The 10,862-nt window shown below is 39.2% G+C and overlaps 1 protein-coding gene across 1 annotated transcript in view; it reads left to right on the top strand.

Annotated features, from left to right (window-relative positions):
• Positions 1-10,614, top strand: part of LOC123714875 (cytoplasmic dynein 2 heavy chain 1) — a 68,262-nt gene extending 57,648 nt beyond the window's left edge. Inside the window, exons 62-78 of the mRNA XM_045669502.1 lie at positions 18-127; positions 540-830; positions 1,439-1,588; positions 2,447-2,563; positions 3,000-3,189; positions 3,953-4,089; positions 4,548-4,688; positions 5,210-5,308; positions 5,426-5,567; positions 5,790-6,031; positions 6,476-6,599; positions 6,684-6,805; positions 7,191-7,319; positions 9,068-9,200; positions 9,526-9,648; positions 10,054-10,214; positions 10,433-10,614. Of these exons, the coding sequence (XP_045525458.1) occupies positions 18-127; positions 540-830; positions 1,439-1,588; positions 2,447-2,563; positions 3,000-3,189; positions 3,953-4,089; positions 4,548-4,688; positions 5,210-5,308; positions 5,426-5,567; positions 5,790-6,031; positions 6,476-6,599; positions 6,684-6,805; positions 7,191-7,319; positions 9,068-9,200; positions 9,526-9,648; positions 10,054-10,214; positions 10,433-10,591 (2,570 nt within the window). The 3' untranslated portion in view covers positions 10,592-10,614. The remainder of the gene's footprint in view (positions 1-17; positions 128-539; positions 831-1,438; positions 1,589-2,446; positions 2,564-2,999; positions 3,190-3,952; positions 4,090-4,547; positions 4,689-5,209; positions 5,309-5,425; positions 5,568-5,789; positions 6,032-6,475; positions 6,600-6,683; positions 6,806-7,190; positions 7,320-9,067; positions 9,201-9,525; positions 9,649-10,053; positions 10,215-10,432) is intronic.
• Positions 10,615-10,862: the final 248 nt, after the last annotated feature.

A 10,862-nucleotide genomic window follows, 5' to 3' on the forward strand; every position in this document is an offset into this window, starting at 1 on the left:
TAAATCTTTTTTTGTAGATCAATTAATACATTATACGATGCAAAAGCAAAATCCCGAAATGAACGAGAAGATCAAAGAAATGAAGTTAAAGAAGGCTTTGCTGCAAAACCAACTCCACGAGTTGCAGGTGAGCCAATGTTTAATACGTTGTCAAACAACTACTCATCTGTCTCTTTTCATCGCGCAGTAAATACAATGAAATGGAAAGAGAGGAAAGAGTTTAAGAGTTTTCTAGTTTAGATCCTAGAAGAGGTTGTGACTGTAAAGAAATATCCAAAATTATTCAAAACATTAAGATACTTGCTTGTAATTACGGCTGTAGGTGCACCATGATGTATTTACAAAAATGTTACATCATCATTGCTATCAAACTATTTAATCACCTTCCCAGAAGTTAAAGATCACCGCCAAGTAAGGCTTTCGAGCGACAGGTGATTAGATTTTAAAGGGAAGGTGGATTAATGTGACATTTGCATACTATTTTCATATGGATGATTGTGAAATTATTATTATATAGATTAAATATAAATATTTATTAGGAAAACCTTCTCAAAGACCTGTCGAGCAACAGCGACATATTACACGACGCAAACTTGAAAGCGTCATTAAACAAGACCCGAGACGCGAGTATAACTATATCGGAGTCTCTGAGCGCAGCTCAAAGTATTGAAGAAGAGTTCAAAGCTTCGTGCAAAGTGTTCGAAGAAAGCGCGCTGAAGGCGGCCCATTTGCTTCTCGCTGTGAAGGAGTTGGCTGCGAAAAAGCCTTTGGTCTCAGTGCCCATTGACACGATGTTGGATGCTTACGTTGACGCCGTTCGAAGAAGCCCGGTATGTTCATTAATTTAGGACAAATTCAAAGAATAAGTTATAACTTCTTATGGGAGGGTAAACCGTTACGTAACGCGTTACGTGTCAGTCTAGCTTACCTTTATCTTACCGGAAACTCTAGTAAAATTAGTTTTTCTCAAGTTATACGTAGTTTAATTTAAGTTATCATTTCTGTCGGGTGTCCGGAGTCTCTCTTTTAGAGTCGAATATGACTTTTGATCATCAAAATCCAATAAGTTTTTGACATATGGGACTCATAGTGGACTGTAAGTGGTAAATATATATAAAAAAATCTTAGTTCAGTGTGTTTTGCGACAAAAACCTAAATTTATTTGCAAGTTTTGATTCAAGAAGAAATCTACTCTTGGTAACACGTGTGGCGATGAATTCCAATCAATTAAAGGTTAAAAACTATAATAATAATAATAATTAAGCGACATTTATTCCGCGCCACTAATTTAATACAAACAGCTGTATTTTTCTTCCTCTTAAAGAGTCGTCCTTCAAACGGCTCCATCTCTCTCTCACATTTTTCTGCCATTCTTTCCCACCAGCTTCTTTAAACTCATCAGCCAAAACGTAAAGTAAACTTAGGCAACTTTTTCCAGGATGTAAAGAACATCAGCTGCAACGAGGCCGTAAAATACCTGATGAGAAGAGCAGTAGAGCGCGTGCTTCTCAGTTTGCACAAAAAGGACAAATATAGTGTCGTATTGCATTTGCTGAAGCAAGTGTTTGAAGAAGTGATACCAGAAAAGGTTGGCTTATGAATTGTGTAATTTCCCAGTGACCTGTTGTATGTGTGGTGAATCAATTAATAAATACTAGATGTCTGCACCAAGGCAATCGACGGAGTCGGAGGTGGTGGGATTATATCATAGCTATCGGGCATCATCACGATAATTTTGGGGCGATTGTCCTGCTTCCTTCCAGTGTTTATAAATAAGTTTGTGAAGTTGAAGGCTCATCTGAAGTTAATTGATACCACTGCCCCTGAACACTCAATGCCATAGGGATCGCGAGTGCGTTGATGTCCTTTTAAGAATTGGTTTGCTCTTTTCTTGAAGGACCCTAAGTCGAAGTTCGGCATATCAGCGGGAAGCCGGTATTTACGTGTTGTTCCCTCGAGAATGTAAGTGCGTGTTCCGATTTCACCATGCCTCCTGCTGATTCCATGTGGAACATGGTGTAATGGTTGCTTTATAAACGTTATGTAAGAAGAAAAGAGTGGCGGAAAGTTTATTGCCAGTTCTTCTCTTCCGTTCTCCGTCCTTGATTTGAGAACTGGCAGTAAAAGTAAAATTAGAAGCATTTAATGTATATTTATTTATTTTTTTGAAAATATATGAATAAATGATTTTTGACTTTGACTTTGAAGCCGGTTCCACACAGTTGTGGAACGATGGACGTGTTACGTCTGGAATTTCGTATTCTGCCTCGACGTCCCATGGTGAAATTAGCAGCAGGTATTACTCCGAACTCCTCGGAACACTCCGTGGTAAATGCGGTGGAAGTTGCAGAGAGACTCCACTTCGCTCTCTACACAACACCAAGGGATCAAGCTGCTTGGAAATAATCGTTTCATCATGAGGTCTTATAAGTATATTTTGTTTCAGCTCTGGCAATTGTTTATAGGAAGCTTTGAACCGATTGACGATCGAGAAATTGCTGCAATTAAGAATGTTCACCACTGGATTCCTGATGATTGTCTTAAAAGAGTTGCGAGCATTAAGGTGAGTGCAAAGGACAATCAAACTGACTTTGAGGAGCTGTCAACGTTATTTACCATTATTTTCCATAACCATCCACCACCAGATCTTGATGCGTCCCGACTTTGTCCGAGACGAGACCTTTTTTTAACTCTACTTGATTTTCTTTTTGATATTTGTTCGATCTGAATGATAGTTTTTTGGACATCTATGGGCTGTGATGAAGGCCCCTTATGGGCGTCCCGTAGGCTGATTTGTCTCCACTGTCCTATAAAAAATTTCAATATCCAATACCAATATACAAATCGACGTAAAATTTTTGAGTATATATATTTTCAATACATTTTCTCTTCCCTGAGACATTTTTCATGCATTACCTACATATAAGTAATTTCAGTCCAAACTAATTTACTTAAAAGAACATTTAACATAGAAAGCGTCCAATAAGTTATATTTCCAGATGGAAGACGAAGCGTTATTTGACAAGCTTTCGTTAAATGACACGCTATGGTTGGACTTTATGAAGTCCGGAGACTTTAGACTGATGAACAAGTTGGGGCTGACAATATTTGAGACGGTCGTGGCAGTGTCCGCTCTGAGGCCGAACAGCTTGTACCGCGCCGTGATCCTGTTGGTGGATCAAATGTTAGGTGAGACGTACGATCGTAACTCAATCGTCAAAAGTATATTTCTGATAAGTCAGATTAACAGATCGGAACAGCACAAACAACAAAAGTCTTTAAAATATATGGTTTTTTATAAAAAAAAATTCTTCCCATCTTTGAATTCTGAGTTCAAAAGTTCTTTTAAACCAGAAAAATTCAAAAAGTATTAACTTTTGGTATTAAAGTGTTTTTTTTTTAATTTTTCTAAAATTAGTGATAAATTGCCAATTTTCGTCATAGAGGTATGCTCTGCTGAGAGAAAACGAAGAGTTCTGGCCTAGGCTTCAATTGCTTTGCCTAGACATCTAAAAGATCTAATAGAAACCATGTCTAGACAACATGGTTTTTTTTAATCCTTCTTCTTCTCACTCTTCTTTATTTTTTTTATAATTAAACCTTTTTATTTTTGTATTTAAATGATAAGGAACTATTAAAATTAAATTTGTTGTTTTAGTGAGACCTTTATTAATCGAAATCGATAAGAAATGCTCTGCTGTGCCCGGGAAGCTGGCAGAGCATTTCACGATTTTTAAAAAAAATATTTTCTGTACTTAAAAGTGCAGAACTCTTTCTAAAAACTATCAGGAACTCTAGAACTATCGTGTTTGCTGCCAGAACTCTAATTTTTGTGTGCTCTGCTAACTTCACCGACACAGTTTACTACACGTGTTCCAAATATGCCCAAGTTTTTCATTAATTTACTACATTTCCATGGTAACCGATTCGAGTAATTTCATTAATTTTATAGGAGCCGGTGTGATGAGCGGCGGTGATGAGATCCGCAAAGTTCATCGTTGGTCATCACCGCAGCGCTGTGTCCTACTTCTGGGGACTCACGCGGCCGATCAGTTGCAGGCACACGCTTATCCACGCCGCTTTATACAGGTCAACATTTAAACGCAAACAACTCTTTCATTTTGTAGATCTTACGATACCACTTGCTGAGATTTTTAGATACGTATTACATTATTCAATTGCATAAATCGGGATTGGACTTTAGGGCCGTGCAAGCCTTAATCAGAGGCAATGTCGGAGAAGTGGTGGGGAGCACCCTGGATCGCTACCTACGAACCGGACTCATCCCCATCACCGTTGTTCCGGTATCGGCACTGATTGTAGGGCCGTGTGTATACGATTTTAATTTAAACAGACGATCTTATTCTCGCTTACTGCCTTTCTTGCTTCTTTCTCCATGTTCTAACTCTTAACGACTCCACATAATTTAGCAGCCGTTGAGACCAAGGCATCCTGTAATGTCACCCATACGTGTTCGACCTACTTCGTCAGGTACTCTTTTATCTGTTTAACATTTGGTTTTAATAAGTGAAGAACATGAATTTCAGTTGGGAATAGACGAGGGGCGTCAAGCGTGGGAAGGAGCTCTCGAAAGCATTCGCGAAGGAGGTTGGCTGGCCATCATCGTCGGAGCTTCGCCCTTCTCCAGGGCTCTTAGGGAGTTCCTAAATGACCTGAAGAATCGACCGGTATAATCTGTTGTTTAAAGAATATTCAAACGCAACGTGCAAACATTAATATAACAATTTGGCTCAGAATTATCTTCATTCTGTTTAAGAAATCTCTACGATTTATTAGACATAGACATAACATTTATAACTAACAAAATACACACACAGAAACACACTAAATACACACACAGAAACACACAAACGCACAAAATACACACACAATACACACAAATACACACAGAAACATACAAAATAACAATAGTCAAAGATAAAAAAGTAAAAAATGAGCGATATTTTTTTTTTTAAGAACAAGTTATGTTTTTTAATTGTGCAATGCGTGTGTGCTGAGGTTGTAATTGGCCCTGGCTCAGCATTATGCTGAGGAGCAGACTGTTCCACAGCGCTGGTCATTCTGCCAGAGACCACAGCAGCTTATTAAAAATAATAGATCTGATAAATCGTTCTCAGTATTGATGATAATTTTTTCGAAGTTCGGAAAATATTCTTATGAACCGATTAACAATGTCGATGCATTTCAGGTCGAAGATTTTAATAGTGACGTCCGCGTGTGGATTGTCGCCGAAGATCGCGAAGTTCCGGCTGCGATATCCGGTTCCTGTGTCAATGTGTTACTTGAGGTGCGTACCAATGGCCTTTTTGTATGTTAATTTATATCAAAAGCTAAATTTATAAATCTTAATCTCAAACAAAAAAATTCACAAAAATAGACTTATTTGTAATTCATTAAATTGTAGGCTGCAGAGGGTGTGAAACATAATGTATGCAGCGTATTGAGCACCTGGAGTAATTCACAAAACGCGGCCATGACGAGGCGTCTGGTCAACCTTGCGATATTGCACGCTTTGGTGTTGGAACGGAGGGCGTACGTGCCGTTAGGTAAACGTACAGTTATACGTTAAACGTACGTAAAGGCGATTCGGCTTAGACAACAGTCCAAGTTTCATCGAAATCAGTACAATAGTTTTCGAGATATGGGTGTGGACTTAATTGTAGGAGAAATGTCTTTAATTCCATACCATAGATGAGAGTTATTTCAGCTTTTAACTGTCGATCGCAGCTCTTAAGTTTATATTGTTATTGCACGTTGCAATGATCAAGGTTGGAGCCGTTACTACGAGTGGGGTTGGGGCGAAGTGTCTCTTGTGCGCGCGTGCGTATCCCAAAGTACGGACACGTCGCGCTCGCTGTGCGAGGCCGTGTACTCGGCTCGCGTCCCGACGGCACCCGACAGACGCGTGCTTCGAGCTCTGGTGGCTTCGAGCTTGGGGGACTCGTCTCAGGCGAATACGTATACGTTGCCCGGGCTGAATGCGCCTTTGCCCTACGCAGACAGTTTGCAGGTACGTTTCATATTGTTAAACATAAACTTTTTCAGTTGCCCGTGGAGGCTAAAGGTTTGTTTTTGTTATTTATTTTTTTTTTGTCAGTCAATAACTTCAAAATGACATTGTTACGAGCTAGAGGATCGGATCGAAAACTCCGTAATAATCTTAATTAATCCTAATCTTCGCTCTAGAATATTCCCTCATCAAAAGCGGTAAAACTAGTCCTGAAAATGCCTGAAAACGCCTGAAAACGGACGCTCTCTTGAAAAGGCCAGAAAGTAGATCTCGGCTTCAGCTGAATACATCTCTAACTTAAAAATTAAAATTTGAAAAATAATACATTGTTTTTATTTGTTTAATTACTTAAGTTTTAACATCTATTCAAGATATTGAAATGTCAATTTCACAAATGAGTAATGGCGAACTGAACTTGAAAGTCTTATGAGAGTCACTGTTCAGGATTACATAACGGCGCTTGAGAACTTGCCGGAACTGGATTCTCCTGAACTTCTGGGTTTGGCTAAGAACTGTCGCCTCGCCTGGGAGAGGAAGGCTGCTGAGAATATTGTCTCGGGTCTCAGAGGTAGGAAGATTTCTTAAACTCTTATTAATAATAAATATGTTGTGTAACGATCAACGTATACTAATTTTTGATGAAATTTTTTAGAAATGAATTCGACTGTTTCAAAGAGAAACACAAGCACAGCACCAATAAAATCACTTCTGGTGCTGTGGAAGAAACTTATGACTGGGAATCCTCTTCTTAAACCGGACTTCTCCGTGGAAATGGTAGAGTATTTGTTTTTATAAAATATTGCTTTTCCTCTAGACTAGAGTTGTAAGGTCGCGTGGTTTGAACTAATTTCTTTTGTTTGAAATATTAAATTATTTTATCATGGAACGTCGATGCAGAATACAATGACGTTCCACTATGTACCAATTCGACTTGGGCTCCGTCAAAAAAGAGCGTAGCAACTCCTAAAAGACCGGCAACTCACTCGCGAGCCCTCTGGCATTGAGTGTTCATAGGAGGCGGTATCACTTGGCATCAGATTAGCCTCCTGTCGGGTTACGCCCTGTTCTTTAAAAAAAGACATTTTATAACAATACATATTAGACAATATGGTAAAGTTTCCCAGAGTGTTCTTGTAACCGGTAATAAAAATGTCCGCAGCGTGGCAGCGACTGGTGGACGTGCGTGTGCGCAGGTGAATCTAGTGACGCGAAGCGAAGTGCAAGAGTCATCCATCATACGCTGGCTGCGTATGCGCATCGACTGCATACCGACACTCACTTGCATATCGTACGTAATTTATTGTGATTTAGAAGCGCCTTATATGTAATTTCAGTTAGCGGTTAAGTGTATATATATACATTGTGTATGTCTATTGTATGTTGAGTCACTGAGGGATGATATGTTTGGGGGCCAAGTCGAGCGAAAGGCGACACGGCCGTGCCATGCTTTTCTCGAAGCAGTTCAGGACATTTTCCAACCCCTGTAACATCGTTATCGATAAAACTAGAGGCTTGAATTTTCCATTTCTTTTTCTTTTCTTGTGATTGTATTGTTACGGAGACGGGTCGACTTCAATGTTTCTAGATTTTTCCACTAGTTAGAGAACTTTTCAGCAGGCTGTAATATGATTTCAGGAGAGGGTCAATCACATATTAGAAAATTGTAATTTCCATAATATTACCCTAGTTTTCAGGAAGCTGAAACCTCTTTTCAGTCGGTTTCAGTACATGTGTAGTAGAGTGGTGCAGTTTTCAGGAGACCCGTTTTCAGGCGTTTTCAGGCCTAGGTATACCCCTTTGATGAAGGAATATTCTAGACCAAACTTTCTAGGTGTGAGACAAGGACGAAATGATACGAGAGAGAGAGAGAGAAAATCAGAACTTTCTCGAAACTAGACTGAGCACTCTAGAACCCCGTACGACAAGGACGGAGCAACGTGCGAAAGAGACAAAGAGTGCGGACGTTCTAGAATTGTGCAATCGCTACTCAGTAGCAAGCCCGCCTAGAAAGTTCTCGAATATTGTTTAGAATTATTCCCAGGGATATATAAGCGAGCCGAAACGCGACTAGTCGCCTTTAGTTTGGAATGCGATAACTAGAGCAAAACACCGAAGCGATAAAGTGCGAACAAAGTGAATACAAGTGATAAATTACAGTGTAAAGAGTGCATAAGTGAAGTAATTAGTGATTGTTTTGTGTGTGTAATTAGTGCATCTCTGCGGTTAATTTGTGCCCATAAATTCCTCATTGATTTACCAAGAAATAAACCCTTGAATAAATCTACGGCATTTTCTATCCGACCCCTTAGCTCGTAACAGTATAAACACGCTATGTTTCAAATTGAACCAGTAGTTTCAGGATTATAACTTGTTAAAGTTTTGTCACTGACTGACCGATCATCCAAATTCAAAGGCACTTCTAGAGGAGTTAGAAGCTTTATTTAGCTGTTACCGACCACGATCAATTTCTCCAAGTTCTCATGTATTGGTGCGCTCTGTTTAGATCTCACAACTTTTACGGAGAAAATAAATTGAAATACTTTTTTTTTACGCTTTATATTTTTGATGACATTTCTGGCTGACTGCAGTTACAATACAACATATGTGCTACGCTTTACTAAGTTACTCTATATACAATGGAATGACGCTATTTCAATAACGTAAACGTTAAGACGTTATTTTGCTCTTAAAGACTTGATTTTACAAATAAACCAGAAGACTGGACTGCGACAGTACGCATATATCAATTATGTACGTATATACAATTGACAGGTGTGAGTGTGACAAACTTTTCAAATTATAGAGGGGTAGGGTAACCCAAACTTCAAATTATTGCATATTGGTCAGCAAGAAGATTTTCCTTCAACTTCAAAGGATCAGCTTTCTCAAGGGACCAGCAAAAAAAGTTATCGAGAGTCGACTGTATATTCAATGAAATGTGATTTTTACGTATAAAATGTCTAGTCTGGTGTTGAAGGAACCAGAAAACTCTAAATAAAATGAGAATATCGTGTAAATTTTGATTAATGTCCATAGGTACCAGAAGAATGGCAAATGTTATGGTCCGGGCCGGATAAGCCGGACGAGTACATCCGGGAGTTCTGTTTCCGAGCGCGGGCGTCCGCCAATCGACTCACCGAGATAGTCGCAGACAACTTTATGCCTAAACGTTAGTATAATTTTATAGGCAGGTAGATGATCAGCCTCCAGCCTGACGCACGCCGTCGACTTTTTGGGTCTAAGTAAACCGGCTTTACTCACAATGTTTTCCTTCACACACACACACACACAGTGCACAGCCGCGGCGCTACAAGCTTATTCTCACAGGTCTGGGGCTCAGCCGGGGATCGGATCCACGAAATCGGGGATGAGTTTCTTAAATTCATGTTTAAAGCTAATAATTTAATTCTTAGTGATTACTTTTATTGTATCATAACTATGGTTGACCTACATGCAAAGAAGAGGTAAATTGTCTTAAATAATGATTTCGACAGACTTGGACCTTCGCTCCCTGCTATTCCCGGCCCGCGCCTTGCGGGCTGTTCAGGCGAATGCCGCGGCGACGCTCGGCTGTGCACCGCACTCTTTGCGGTTGGACGTCCAGTGGGACCACAGAGGTATTCATATTCATTTGGTAAATACCCCCCCAATAGCGAAGAAGAATTTGTATTTCTTACTCAAATTTATTGTCTTTTACTGATTTATCGTTGTAATGTTATTATAATTGTTGGGGTTTATTTACAGGACATTTTGGATTTACATCCCTTTATAGATTTTATAGTGTCAGTGGTACAAATACAAATAACTTGAAAATCACAGATTATAACGAATCCACTTTGACATTTTGACAACTGACAGCCGCATGCCAAGCGTTTATTATACTTATTCACGTTTTAGCAGCATTTTATCCATAATTTTGCTTTCAATTTATTATCATTCATAGCATTTGTTTTTAATATTTTGTGTTTATTTATCTTAATTAGCTAATTGATGTTTACGTAAAGTTAAATTAATTTATTAAGAATATGAAGAGCGCTCAAACAGCGTGAAAGTGACCGGCCTGTCGCTAAGCGGGTGTCGTTGGGACGTGTCGGGCCTGTGTCCGGTCGATGCGCACGCGCCTCCTTTCTTACCTGCACCGCCTCTGTCACTTACATATGTACCGAGAGATGATGAATTACAGGTGATTAAAAATAATTTATCACTAATATCTTGCAGCGTTTCGTTCTGATGAAAAAATCATTTTTCTTCAAAATTACATATTAAACAATTCATACTTGAACAGTGTTCCTTACGGAATTAAACTTATTTCACGTAAACTGTACGCTAAGAGAGGAAAGTCGCCACGTTGAAGTTTTTGTAGCAAAACTAAATGAAAGAATGAAAGATTTTCAATTGCAGAGTCGAGCGTCCCGCACTAGTCGCGTGACCTTGGCAATGTACGCGAGTGCGACGCGGGACGCGCTAGTGTGCGAAGTGAGCGCACCGCTCGCGCCTAACTTCACGCCGCAGAACGCCATTTTGCACGCAGCCGCACTCTTCATTGCACCTGTCGATTAATGTCACTCTGTGAAAATGTTCAATAAAACATAATTTATACTCTATTTAGTCTTTTCTTTATTTCTATGGCAATATTAAAGTGAAACAATCGTAAAAAATATGGGGGAAAAACATACAATACAGGAGATTTGTATAATGTTTAGTGTTTTCTATGCATAAAATAATAATTACAATTCCTTTAACGCCAATTACGAATTCGACAGCCCGGACTCCAAAAAAAAACCAATAATTATATAACTACTTTATTAATTAAGTTATAATTAGGTTACAA

This window comes from Pieris brassicae, chromosome 10 (genome assembly GCF_905147105.1).
Source record: "Pieris brassicae chromosome 10, ilPieBrab1.1, whole genome shotgun sequence".
Taxonomy (NCBI): domain Eukaryota; kingdom Metazoa; phylum Arthropoda; class Insecta; order Lepidoptera; family Pieridae; genus Pieris; species Pieris brassicae.